Consider the following 14,684-nt stretch of genomic DNA (forward strand, 5'->3'; position numbering starts at 1 on the left):
TCATTTAGATACGCTTATTGTCCTCACCTATACAAATATTTTAGGGGTTTTTGAATTTTAATTTTTGAAGAAGATTAAAATTTAATTAAAATTTGGTGTTAGAATGAATATTGATTTTAGTCATTTAATGTGTACTTAATTCAAATTTATATTATAATTTTGTTTTAATATTCAATAGATATCTTATTTAATGTCATTACATTAAAATTAAAATTATTTTTTATTATACACATTTTAATTCATTATATTTATTTTACTTCCTCTAATTAGTGTACCTAAATATTCGTATCATAATATATTTTACTAAATTAGTGTACTGATATGTTCGTACCTAAATATATTGTAGTGAATTAGTGCCACATAAGAAAATATGCAAAAACAAAAGTGTACCAAAAAATTTCATACCTAAATATATGATACTAAACTTGTATACCGAAATGTCTGTACCTAAATATATTATAATAAACTAGTATATACCGAAATGTCTGTACCTAAATATATTATACTTGACACACCCCAACCGAGATCAGGGCATGCTGGCCGTCACGTGGAAGTGACGTAGCCATGTGCACAGTGCGGAAGCTAAAAAACAGTAATATAAAAGTGCGAATAATTTAAAAACTAGCAAATATAGAGTGATAGAATATGTGCTAGCGTAAATAAGACACTGAATTCAGAGCCTAAGGCCTACAGCAGTCCAAAAGAAACGATACGACAATAGTGCACCCGAAGGCGACCCTACATAGGTGAATGTCTGTCAGAATGCCGGGACGTCTCTGGGAAAACCACCGAACCCACTAAGCTACTAGAACCTGGAGGGGCGCAAAAACAAAAGCGTGAGTGGGCAAAAACAAATTCTTTGAAAGCCATTTCATAAAATACATTCTAACCCCTCGCCGTAAAACCTGTATACTTCCCAGAAAATAAACATATATACGTAGGTATAAATATGCCAAGTATGCTCAAGGGTATGCCAACATGCTCAAAGCCTCATAATAACATGCAAGTGCTCAGGTATGTATATCACATCAATATTATAATAATCTGGCAGCCGGAGTCCCCTAAGTGACCTGTACGGCTGAATCTAGAGCCCAAATCACAACTCAATCACTAAACCTGCCCATGAGTCGGAACCACCTATAGTGGTCTGTACGACAAGCCTGGGTGTAATACATATGAACGCTCTAGTGCTACGATCACGTGAAGGCTGTGCGAATAATCGCGGGTCACCTACGAGTCGGAACCACCTATAGTGGTCTGTACGACAGGACTGTGCACCTAACTTGGATCCAAGCTGAGCGGATGGTGCGGGAGGTGAACGACACGTGAAGGACTGTGCCCTACTCAGGGCGGGAGCACTAACACCGGGGGTGCAGGTTATGAGCTCTCTAAGCATCTCTAACCGTTATTTAATGCAATCGTTAAATAATGCTTACCTGGCTACTTACCTACGCCTCCACAGCACCAACATACATAATGCAATCATAAATGGATATGTACTTAACCGTATATGCCACTACTCATGCATAACCATCAATCATATAAAAATAATGGCGTAAAACGAAGCATTTATACTAATTTCTGGGAAATAACATGTATATAGGTATATACGGAAAACAAAAGCCCACTCACTGGTATGTGGAAGGGTCGTAGCCCCCCTGCCTCGAATGTGCACGCTCGTCCTCGGGATACGTGCCACCTATATGCGAATTAACTATAAAAACGTTAACTTTAAAGCACATAACCGTCCGTTCAAAATAACTTCTCATACATTGCTCAAAATGGACAAATGAATATACCAACGTGATCTACACAACCTCACGATCACAACCATATTTTTAAAATAATTTTTGGACCCCGCACGCGCCCCCACGCGCCAGCACAGACACGAACCCACGCGCCCCCACGCGCGGCCACGTGCCAGGCACACTGACGGTGTCAATAGACGCCGTCAGGAATATTCCGTTAAACTGACGGAATATTCCGTTAAACCTAACTGGAAACCGTTACTGCCGTTAGGAATATTCCATTAAACTTAACGGAATATTTCTGTTTCTTCTCCGACCTACTCTCGCCGGACTCCGATCACCGGAAAACTGGGGAAACTTAAAACCGTGTTTTCTCACTCGATTTTCAACCATTTACCATGATTCTTGAACCAAATTAAAGCCCTAGACTAGTAGAATCACGTTAGACCACTTTTAAAGCCTAAAAATTACGCGATCATACCTGTCTCACAATCCAAAACTCGACCAACTTCGACCACGGTGATCCCGACGTCCAAAATCGTCCAACAAAGTACTCCGAGTCTCCTCGTGGCACCACCAAGCTGCCTACGAGCTTAGAAATCCCAAAAACTCAATGAATAACCTTTGCATGAATAGTACTCAAATCGGCCATTTTCGAAACGACGTGAAAACAAAGGATTTCTCACCTGTAAAGGGTATGGCTGTGCTCGCCTCGACCTCACGAGTTCAATGGTGTAGTTGGTTTCTACGATCTGTGAGGATTTGGTGGGTTGTGGGTTTGTCCGTACGTTTACAGAGGGAAGAAGGAGGAATGGAGCTCGGGGGAGAGAGAGAGAGACAGGGAAGAGACAGAGGGAAAGAAAGGGTGACAGTGTCTGAGAGTGTGTGTGTATGTGTGTGTGTGGCCCAACACATGCCACACCACACAAAACAATCCACAACGTGACAAAAACGAACTAGGGGCAAAGTCATAAATTCACACGTGCGTTTCGATATTTCCGGGACGGGATGTCACAATACTAACCTAGTGTATTGAAATGTTCGTACCTAAATATATTGTAATGAATTAGTGGCGCATAAATATGTCCTGAAAAATCTTTGCAAAAATATTTTCTTATATAAGATACTTACCATAATGATAATTCGAATTTATAATATTTTCATAAAATTTAATTTATGAACACCATAAAATTATAAATAAAAAAGAGAGACATTTAAAATGCTGGCATCAAATAGAGTCTAGGGACTAAAATCAATTTTTAATCTTGTATAAGACATTTTTCTAAACTTCATCTTATTTAAGGATTAAAATCTACTTTTCTAAATATTTTATACTGTCATTGAAGTTTTAAGCGTGGAGAAATGGAGCTCATCGCATGCATGCAGGTACGTACGTAGCATGCAATGGCTACACACAGCAAATTCAATGAACAAAATGGTTGCAGACGTATCTTTTCATATCCTTGGTGGAAAAAGGAAATGAAATGCTTTATTAATAACTAACCATGATACCATATAAAGCATTATCAGAAAGGCCGTCGAACCAAACAACATAAACACAAAGCCAAACCCTAACCCTAATACGCGCCATGAGGAACCCCGCAGGAGACCACCGCCATAGCAAGAGCAGCAACGAGATAGGATTAATTAATAGCAATCCACTCCAAAAGCTCGAAGGACCAAATTAACTACTTGATCCAGATCGACTAGCACTGACAAACAGTAAAAATCCTTCGAGCTTTTACAAATTAGAACACATTGGTTGGACACTAGCAATTGTTGTAAACCATGTACCCTAGCCTAGAAAAGATCACTTAATAGACAAACAATTAAAGCACAAAACACTGCGTTAGTTGATATGATTTATCCACTAGTCCAAAAGATAGAGATATATGCCTGCTTTCCCTAATTATGAGGCCTTATTTATATATATACCAAACATATATATTATTCTATCACTGAAAAAACTAATTTCTATACCCTTTTCCTTTGTAATTAATTGAAGGACAAATGCCCATTTTTTCAGAGACTTTTTTGAAACACATGCCTGTGTTTAAGGCTTTTTCATCCATTAAAATTTAAAAAAAAGTATGTAATGATGATCGACGTATGCATTTTCCTAACTTAATCTTCCTTTTCTCCCTCTAAGTACCCTAAAAGCTTAAGCCAAAGTCAATTTTTGCCGTCCACCAGTTTAATGTGAATCCACATAACATGTATGTCCCAATTTCCAACAAATTAAAGCCGCTTAATTAGAAATGTATCCACCATCTTTTTTCTCTTTGGTAAAATGGAAGTGTCCACCATCGATAAGGATCTATACCATCATTTCTTTAAATATTTTCTTCTTTGGCTTTGCAGCCTTGCACGAAAGGAGCTTTATTATGTGACTTTATCTCTTAAATATTGCCCTTCACTCACAAAAATGGTTTTCTTAAACTTTCACGAGGACTCCATTTAACCATTGCACGTAATCACATTTGTTTATGCACTTAATTAAGGCTTTAAGCTTGTGCTTCTGTCTGCCATCTTTCCCAAGTTTCCAACTAATAACATGCGGCATCCTAATTAGACCACTCCTTCTGCTTACTAATCACTATGTTATCTGCATTAACATTTATTCATTATTCAAGTTTTGATGATTGTTGCCTCGTTATTTCATTCACCATTTGGATGGCAAATGCTTAACCAGTCTCCTTAATTATTCCTTGATTTACTCTTGTTAAAAAAAAAAGAAAAAAAAAAGAGTGATATTCACACACCCCTTTTACCTTCCACACACCCTTGTTAATTTTTGTCCATTACTTGACGATCGAAAATTGAGAGGGGTGTGTGAGATATAAACCGGGTGTGTGAATGCCGCTACCAAAAAAATGTTTTGATGAAGGAATAGTCTAGTTTTATCCATGAGAAAGCAGATTCAAAGTTTAAAATAATAACAAAGAAGCACACTATCATGACCAACTAACCTAATTCCTATGTAACATGTGAAAAAAGATTAAGTTAACCGTGCATGACTAATCATTTCTTTGATGAAAGAAGAAAAAAAGGTGCATGACTGAAAAGGAGAGAAACCTGCATGATCTTTCGCAAACTCTCTTGTCCCTCTACGCCGAGTGTATTTCTTGGTTTGATCACAAAAAGATTTGGAACCAAGATGAGATTTGCATAGGAAGCCAAAAACATTACTCGATCTCTTCTTAATTTTCCAGAAATACACAAATTTGGTCAATTCTTTCATTTTTTTGTATGAGCAGAAATAATTTATTGAACAAAACTTTAACATTACATGGAAACTGTCTATAAAACGAAAAACACACTAAGTTCAATATAACAACAAAAACAATAAGTCGGAGGAGAAAAACTAACTCTTTCGTCTCCCCTTTATTTTTGAAAAATGTTAAGGACATTCTCTCAAAAGTGAGACTCTTCATGAATTCTCTGCCACCTCATATTTTTAACACAATATTTTATAATGTTGGTATGAAAATTAATGTTAAACTATGAGATGACATAGAGTCCATGCAGATTCTTACTTTAAGAGAGTCTCCTTAATTAGTATTTCTCTTTATTTCTTTACAAAAGCAAACCCTAAACCACCAATAGGGACTTCAAACTTGACTATCATCTACAAATTTTTTTTTGAATTGTAGGCTTGTCGAAAGCTAGTTTCGATGTTTACGCCTAATCTTTATCCTTGATCCATTCAACGCAAGAGATAAATTGGTGGAGAGATAGTGACACCAATTGTTAATGTATTGAATAGAGCACGCAATTTTGGGAGTGAAGAACGATGAATTAGTTTAAGAAATCCCAAGTGATTCAAGTTCAAGAAAAAATGGGTGGTTGTTGCTTCTTGTGAGAGATGAGACGAAAGTAGACGCATGGAGAAAGAGTTAAAACTGATGATAATATAATAGCAAGTGGAAAGTCCCAAGAGCTTCATGCTCTTAGAAAACAAAAACCTCCATTGCAGTGCGTGCAGTGAAGGCCTGGTGTTTGGAGTTTTGGATTTCAAACAGAGTTGTGAGATTAACACGTCGATCTCTGTCCCCCATTTGCTTTCATTCCTTTGTGCACCCCGAGCCCCCATGGTCCTCATCATTAACTTCAAAGCATGCTTCTGCGTTTTCATCACTTCAAGGGTTAATTATAATTTTTTATTTAATTAATTTGATTTCATCTCCCAATTGTTCATTTCAAATTTCAAAGCCAATCATATGTTAGAATGTCAGTATTTCACGTAAATGAATCTGTTTTCTTTAAAGGTATTCACAGAATGAATTATTTTAAATAATATTATCCCATGGATTAATATGTCCTCTGCATCGTCAAAACTTTACTATACTACCTGTCCGGCATGGATCTTTTCTTCTAGAGAAATACTGGATTGACTCACTCGAAGAGGTATTTATCATATGGATAATGTTAGGAAAATCAAATTTTAAATCAAATGATGTGTTATCAATAATAAATAACCACATAAATCGATACTTAATTAATAATTCAATCATCAACAATCACATCATTTAGTCTATAAAATTTGGTTTCCCTAGTATTATCCTTATCATATAATCTTTGTCATCTCATTATTTAATGTTATTTTTCATGAAAGCATTATAAAACAATATGTAAAAAATATGAGATAACTGAGAGTTCACGAAAGTCTCACTTCTGAAAACGTTTCCTCAACATTTTTCTCTCTTCCTTTTCTAAGAAAAGAATAAGGCAGCGTTTGGTTAGCATCATAAAAAAAAAGAGAGTACTTTCTACTTTTATCTGGCGTAAAAAGCAGAATGGTAAAACTCAATGCCAGTACATTCCAAAAGCCTCAAGGCACGTCTTTTGATAACCTCAACAATATTTCTCCAACTAATCTTCACAGCTCGCGAATTGATCCAGTATATATGGAAATAGTAATACTAAGAATATCTTTAAATGAGATGTCAAAATGTACACATTAATTATAACAATAAAAAAAATTACACTAATATTCTTCAACCGAAGTGTCAATGGCGTAGCCATGTTAAGGGCTACCCTAGGCTATAGCCCAGGTAGTTTTCCGTAAAAAATTAATATTTTACATGTAATTTTTATTGATTTTCGAATGTAGCCCATTATATATTTAGTCACTAATTTTAATTCTCTTAGTTTAACCATATAAAATTATGTAATACAGTTCACAAATCATATCTTTTTGTTACATCTTTTTTCTCATTGCTTCTTTTACATGCACAAGTTTGGACTTGTTTGAATTTTAACACATTTATTTAATAACGAAAATTCTCAGCTCACCTTATGAAATTTTCTTAAGGTAGAGCATATTTTGAAAAATACAGTATTAAGTTTCTTTGTTTATAAAGATTTAAATCTTTAAGGTAGCCCACCCGGTGAAAATTTCCTAGCTCTGCCATTGTAAAGTGTCAAATCTTATGTGGCGATGACATGGATTGGCAGTAAAAGAGGTTGCTATCAAATTTGATAGCAGCTTCAAATGTTTTTTTTATTAATTATTAAATGTATTTTATTAAATTTTAATTAGTTTAATCATTTATTATAATTAATGTTGAGTTGACCGATGCAATTATCCTACTTTTTTCTTCTTTTCATTCAAGGAAGGTGAACAAATTACTGATTAAACTTTAAATGTCATTTATTAAATTTTAATTAGTTTAATAATTTATTTTATAAAATAATAAAATAATAATTTAATTTGACATATGTTGGAGAACAAAACTTTAAAAGATGTCAAAGTGCCACATAAGCTGTCAAAATTTAAATTTTATGTTCAAAATTTGATATCTCCTTTGGAGATGGTCTAAGGAGATCAAATTTAGAGACTAAAATTGTAGATTAAATGTCAATCATCAACTTTTATATTTTTTAGTTTCCAAAATTTTGTCTATAAATTTAAGTCTCCCTAGCCGTACTCATATAAAAATTTACACATGCATAAAGGTATCGTTTGGTATGCAGACGGAACGGGACGGGATGGAACGGAATGGGACGGGACAGGATGGGACAGGATGGGACAGGACGGAACGGAACGGAGCGGGAGCAAAGATGCCCTCGGATGGAAACAAGGAGGAAGAAGAAGGAGACGGAGAGGTTATAATTTTGTGTTCCACAGATGTGGAACGAGTCGTTCCAGGGGGGTGAGGCGGAACGAAAATTCACCCAAAACTCGTCCCGTGGAACAGCTCGTTCCACCCATTTTAGGCGCACCAAACGTGGGACGGAACGCCTTGTCCCACTCTGTTCCGTCCCGTTTCACGTACCAAACGGTACCAAAAGGTTCATAACTATGAAACAACAATTATTCCTATACTAAATTCTCTCATTCTTTATATCCTTTGTGTTAAAAATAATGGATTTGAATAATGAAAAATAATGTGTCCTCTCCTTTCTAGTAATGTGTCCTCATACCATTTCTTTCAAGAAAAATAAACATTATAATTGAAACGGTTGATTTCTTTTACCATAATTTAAAAATAATTTCGTACAAATTAATTTGAATTGAAGACCATTAAACCATTCATATGTGTCAAACAAATTAATTGACGACTATGGTAATAAGTAGCATTCTTGTGTTGAACTGTCAATTTCTTTAATTCATATGAATGAGTAAACGGTCTTCAAATGAGTGAATTTTTTTTAAAGATGATCTTTAGATGATGATAGATAGAATAAACTGTTTTGATTACGACATTAATACAATGAAATGATGTCGTGTTAGGAGGAAGGAAACCTTTCCTCCTTACTGGAAAGAGGGAAGTATTGTTTGATCTTCCTAGTTGTTTACCAAAAGCAGAATAATAGTATTTAAACAAAAAAAACTGACACGTATACTACCACACTCTAAATATAGGTAAATATCACATACAAATTATAGCCAACCACTATTAAGTGTGACAATATCATACGTCCAAAATAGAATTATTGGGAAGAAATATCTTCCTAGTCTCAAGAGTGCATGGAGTGTATATATAATGTTGTTCCATGGACACAAATATACAACTCCAAATCGAAACAGCACGGCGTTTGGCATAGCTAGGATTGTTATCTTCCTCTAAGTTGTGATTGGCATCTAATCCCACCTAACATATTGACATGCAAGCGTTTGGAAGTGCCAAGTACGTCGTATGGCTTAGGGAGAAATTTTTAGAGTTTAAGTTTTGACACACAATCTAGTACACTAAGTGTTATAATACAAATGGTTAAATTTATTTATTTCTAATCAATTGCATTATAATATCAATATGCCGGATTGTATTTCTGGTACACTAAAAAAATCTTTCCGTCTTAGGAATGGACAATTTAGGATCCACGAAGGCTATTATCCTCACTTCTTCCCATGAAGATAATTTCATCAGTTTTGGACTGCAATATATTAAAACATGCAAACGTTATACTCGAATGCACTATTACTTACTGCAATTTTTAAATATTTTTAACAACAGAAAATAGATAAACAAATAAAGTAATGAAACGAACTAGGGAGGTACGTATTCCATTTTGATCTCACACCCTATTTCAGATATTTAAAATCACATGGTAATATTATCGATATTTGAATAAGTTTTATTGGACTAACTTTCAACATTAAATTTTATTTAACTAATTTGAATCATCTTGAGTCCATTGATAGCTAGTTTATGGAAGGAGTGTTTTGGGAAATCACTTAAAAATGACTATGAAGTAAGTTTAGTTAGTTAATTTTATGGAGATGCTTTGAGTGTAGTTTGAGAGTGATTATTTTTTACTTAAAAAGGGGTTTAATTAGCTTGCTGGGATACTCTTGACCTGAGCCAAAGATCGATTTATATTTTGATATCTGGCTTAAAAGGGAGTTTAGCTAGTTTGTTGGAGATACTCATGACTTGAACCAATGATTGATTGTTAGTTTGATACCTGGCTCAAAAGGGAGTTTAATTAGCTAGCTAGTTTGTTGGAGATACTCTTGACCCAATCGTCAAAGATCGATTTGAGTCCTGGCTCAAAAGGGAGTTTAGCTAGTGTGTTGAAAATACTCTTAAACTAAGTTAAAGATTGATTGATTCCTGGCTCAAAAAGAACTTAGCTAGTTGCTAGATACACTGTTAACATAAGCTATAGAATTGACTGGTTTCTTACCAAAAAAGTTTAGCTAACATATATGCTAGAAATGCTGTGAGATGAATAAATCGATCGACTTTTTACTCGAAAATGACTTAGTTTGCTGGAGATGTTCTTGATCGTTCATTGATAAGAGAGGGAAAGGAAAGATGGAGAGGGTCTTTTGAAAGCTTAAAAAGGTACCCAAACAAAGAAACAACTAGTTAAGAGACACAGCCACCTCTAGCCAAAATGCTTTTTCTCCACTTTATGCAACCAGTAGACCCATACAAGATAGAGCCACACACCAACTTACAAAAGAAAAACTCTACATACGTGTCATCAAATACCATCCCTCCTTCGACCAAAAAAATAATAAGAAAATACCCTCCCTCCTTAACCCAAAAACCCTAACCCTAAACCCAAATTGCACAACTATTTTTCCAAAAAAAGAAGGAAAAAAACAAACTGAAATTATAAAAAAGCAAAATACTTTCTGAGACCTGAAAAGCCGAGTGTGTTGGGGACTGTAAGTGCATGCTTGCTCGCGCAACTCTCAAAGCTCTATTCTTTCTGCTTATTACCCACCCACACACACTCCCCCATAAACCTAAAACACACATGCTCTCCTCCTCCTCCTCCTCCTCCTCCCCTTTTCATCATCAGCCCCACCACCACATCCACCGCCTACCTCCTCCTTCTTCCCCCACCACTTTCCTCCACAAATCCTCACCTCCCCAGAAACAGAGCAATAAGAATTAACTTTCCTGATTCGGGTTTTCACCGGTTACCAAGATGATCACATTATCCGACTTCTACCACGTCATGACGGCGGTGGTGCCGCTCTACGTGGCTATGATCTTGGCCTACGGCTCCGTAAAGTGGTGGAAGATCTTCACCCCCGACCAGTGTTCCGGCATCAACCGCTTCGTTGCTCTCTTCGCCGTCCCCCTCCTCTCCTTCCACTTCATCTCCAGCAACGACCCTTACAACATGAACACCCGCTTCATCGCCGCCGACACCCTCCAGAAGCTCATTGTCCTCGCCGTCCTCGGCGTCTGGGCCAAAGTCAGCAAAAGGGGCTGCCTGGAATGGACGATCACTCTCTTCTCCGTCTCCACTCTGCCCAACACTCTGGTCATGGGAATCCCATTGCTCAAAGGAATGTACGGCGATTTTTCCGGGAGTTTGATGGTGCAGATCGTCGTCCTCCAGTGCATTATCTGGTACACTTTGATGCTTTTCATGTTCGAATACCGAGGAGCAAGACTCCTCATCTCCGAGCAGTTTCCCGACACGGCGGGATCCATTGTCTCCATCCACGTCGACTCCGACATCATGTCGCTCGACGGAAGACAGCCCCTCGAAACCGAAGCGGAGATCAAGGAGGACGGCAAGCTCCACGTTACTGTTAGAAAATCAAACGCTTCGCGGTCGGATATTTTCTCGCGGCGGTCTCAGGGGCTGTCGTCCACCACCCCGCGGCCGTCGAATCTTACCAATGCGGAGATTTACTCTCTGCAGTCGTCGAGAAATCCGACGCCGAGAGGATCGAGCTTTAACCACACGGATTTTTACTCTATGATGGCCGCCGGAAGGAACTCCAATTTCGGAGCTAACGACGTTTACGGGATGTCTGCGTCCAGAGGGCCGACTCCACGGCCGTCAAATTTCGAGGAGGACTGTGGCGGCGGCGCTGTCAGCTCTGCTACTGGAAACAAGCCGAGATTTTACCACGGCGGGCAAGGTAATGCGGCGGCGCATTACCCGGCTCCGAACCCAGGAATGTTTTCTCCGACGGCGTCTAAAACCGTCATCGCTAATGCTAACGCTAATACCAATGCCATGAATGCAAAGAGGGCTAATGGGCAAGCTCAGAAAACAGAGGACAACAATGGCGGGAAGGATCTCCATATGTTTGTTTGGAGCTCAAGTGCTTCTCCTGTTTCAGATGTGTTCGGAAGCAATGAATACGGCGGAGCTGCCCATGATCACAAAGAAGTTAAATTGGCCGTGTCTCCTGGAAAAGGTACAGACTTCAAATTTTTTTAAATTTTTCCTGTTATTTTTTTTATTGATTTGGTGACATGGGTTTTGCTTAATTCGATCGATTAATGGTGGGTATATTTTGGATGTTTATTTAGTGGAGGGGAGGAGAGAGAATCAGGAGGAGTACTTGGAGAGAGAGGATTTCAGCTTTGGAAACAGAGATCAGATGAACATGAACAATGATGCTGAGAAAGGAGGGGATGGGATTGGAAAAGCCAAAGTGATGCCTCCAACAAGTGTGATGACAAGGCTTATTCTCATCATGGTTTGGAGAAAACTCATCAGAAACCCAAACACTTACTCCAGCTTGATTGGCCTCACTTGGTCTCTAGTCTCATTCAGGTAAATCCAATCCAGTCCAATCCAATCTAGTCCAATCCACTATTTGGTTGAAGTGGGATTCAATTATTTCTTTCTTAATTATATTTTTGGTGATTTTTATTATGCAGGTGGCACGTTCAAATGCCAGCAATTGTAGCAAAGTCCATTGCCATACTATCTGATGCAGGACTTGGCATGGCCATGTTCAGCCTTGGTCAGTAGTAGAATTCCCTTCGTTTTTTTCTTTTACAATGTTTTGGCTCCCTTGTTGCATTCATGTGAATCACAGCCTAACACGTGCATACGTGTTTATGATTTTACACGGTGATTTTTAAGAAGGTGGCGATATTTCAGTGTCCTTATTTTTACCTTTATTTATTAACAAGCACCTTTAATTATTAATTGTTTTAATAAAGCAAAGTAAGCAAGCAAACAGTAGGGTTATGATAATGTTTGGTTTTCTTTAAGAAATCTTTTTCCTTTTTGACTGCCCTTTTTTGCTGGGTTTGTCTCCGATTTTTGATTTGATGTAATGGGTTGGTGGTGGTGGTAGTGATGATGAAAGGTCTATCACTCTTTTCTGCCTTTCAAGCATGACCAACTGTGAGTGACAGTGCGGTGGTGGTGGTGGTGGAGGTGGTGATCATGGTGTCTCTGATGCTGCTGCTGCTGTTTTGTTAATCTGCGTTTTGATGTGATTTATGTTTTGCAGGTTTGTTTATGGCTTTGCAGCCAAGGATCATAGCATGTGGAAACTCCATTGCAGCTTTTACCATGGCTGTGAGATTCCTTACAGGCCCAGCTGTCATGGCAGCTGCTTCCATTGCTGTTGGCTTAAGAGGCACTCTCTTACATGTTGCCATTGTACAGGTCACCGATCTCTCCCTCTCTCTCTCCATATTTTTGCTCTTCTGCCTCTTCTGACACAACGAAAGCAATCCCACATAGCTTAACCTATGCTCCATAAGCTTTACTTTTTAAACTATTTTGTTAGCTTAAAGATAAACTTTTTTATGTTTTTAATAAAATCGTCATGGCATCTCACTGCTTTTCAGAAACATGGGTTGAGAAATTCCACTGCCAAAAGACTCTGAGCTAAAAAAACATAATCAAATTCCAACCCGGTATATATTATTCAAAGAAATGGATATAATTAGACAATGACTTATTTGTACCTGTATAATTATGTACACTGCACAACAAACATCTGTGCCATGGTTAACATGTTTTTGCCCTTGGTTTTTTGTATTGCCAAACAATATATAACAGGCAGCCCTACCCCAAGGAATTGTCCCCTTTGTCTTTGCCAAGGAATACAATGTACACCCTGATATTCTCAGCACAGGGTAAGTAAATATTAGTTTTAACAATTTTGTAGTAGTTTTATTTACTATTTTCTTTGCTAATTAGACACTAATTAACTAATGATTCAAATAATTAATTTCAGGGTTATATTTGGAATGTTGATTGCATTGCCCATCACGCTTGTTTACTACATTTTGTTGGGGTTATGAAGAAGCTTTTGAGTAGTGGAGACCAACAAACAACATTAATGGCTTTTGGCTTTTGCGTTTCATGCAAGCAGAAAGCAAGAAGCTCATAAGTGCTTCAGAAAATGGGACTCAAAGATAATGAGAAAGAAGATTGAGAGAAGATAGAACAACATTGCATGGAAGAAATGAATGAATGAAATCGTTTTATTTTGATTAATCGTCTTTTTTTCTTAGTAAAATTTGTAAAATCAGTTTGTAGTGAATTTAAATTATAAAAAGAACGTTTTCTGTAGTTTAAATTGTTAGTTATAATTTTCTTTCCATTATATTTTTGAAGATTATAATTAAGCTAGAAAAAGGGAAGAAAAAAAGTAAAGGGAAAGTTGATGCGATGATAACCTCTTTTGTAACACCCATCACCGATGTCCTAAATTCAGTATTATTCCTGTTGAATCCTCTCAGTTTTATATCTTTACCAGATTGCAAAGATTTTCTCTGTCCTGTTCACGTGTGAAAGGATAATGCTAGATAGATTAAAATTTTAAACTAAATGATGTCTCACAAATAGAAACGTTAATTAACACTTTAAGTAATAATTCAATCATCATCAATCACGTTATGTCCCCATATAAAAAGGTTTGGAATCTGAAGAAATCATATTTCAATTTTCCAGCAGAAAATTCTTCAATGGTGCGTATAGTATTGAATAATACAAGTAATGACTAATTTCCCTTTTATATTTGATTGTAAGGTTTTTTTTTTTCTTTGTAGATACATTCTTTTTCTTTAACCCACTACACTTCGATTTAAATCTTTTTATTTTTCATAATTTAGATATTCAATGTAGATTTTCCTAAACTCTTTTTTTTCTCTTTTTTATAATAAGATTTTTTCTTTATATATATATATATCCTATGCAATATACTAGCAAAGCATAAAATCGAAATACAAAGTTTGAGATGACTGATAGTCTAGCTAG

The 14,684-nt window shown here is 36.8% G+C and overlaps 1 protein-coding gene and 1 long non-coding RNA gene across 2 annotated transcripts; one reads left to right on the top strand and one right to left on the bottom strand.

The window, feature by feature from the left end:
- Nucleotides 1-1,638: 1,638 nt before the first annotated feature.
- LOC125478839 lies at nucleotides 1,639-2,643 on the bottom strand. Its single transcript, XR_007259628.1, has 3 exons — nucleotides 2,435-2,643; nucleotides 2,230-2,340; nucleotides 1,639-1,699 (listed from the first exon to the last, which is right to left on the bottom strand). It is a non-coding gene; the product is annotated as an uncharacterized LOC125478839 (long non-coding RNA).
- A 7,610-nt stretch (nucleotides 2,644-10,253) lies between these two features.
- Nucleotides 10,254-13,997, top strand: LOC103950573 (probable auxin efflux carrier component 1c). The gene is made up of 6 exons (XM_009361803.3): nucleotides 10,254-11,871; nucleotides 11,987-12,233; nucleotides 12,341-12,426; nucleotides 12,925-13,082; nucleotides 13,482-13,558; nucleotides 13,660-13,997. Exons 1-6 carry the CDS (start codon nucleotides 10,638-10,640, stop codon nucleotides 13,724-13,726), a joined length of 1,869 nt encoding a protein of 622 aa, XP_009360078.1. The 5' UTR covers nucleotides 10,254-10,637; the 3' UTR covers nucleotides 13,727-13,997.
- Nucleotides 13,998-14,684: the final 687 nt, after the last annotated feature.

This window comes from the organism of the source record quoted next, unplaced genomic scaffold (assembly GCF_019419815.1).
Source record: "Pyrus x bretschneideri cultivar Hongxiangsu unplaced genomic scaffold, Pyrus_bretschneideri_v1 Contig27, whole genome shotgun sequence".
NCBI lineage: Eukaryota > Viridiplantae > Streptophyta > Magnoliopsida > Rosales > Rosaceae > Pyrus > Pyrus x bretschneideri.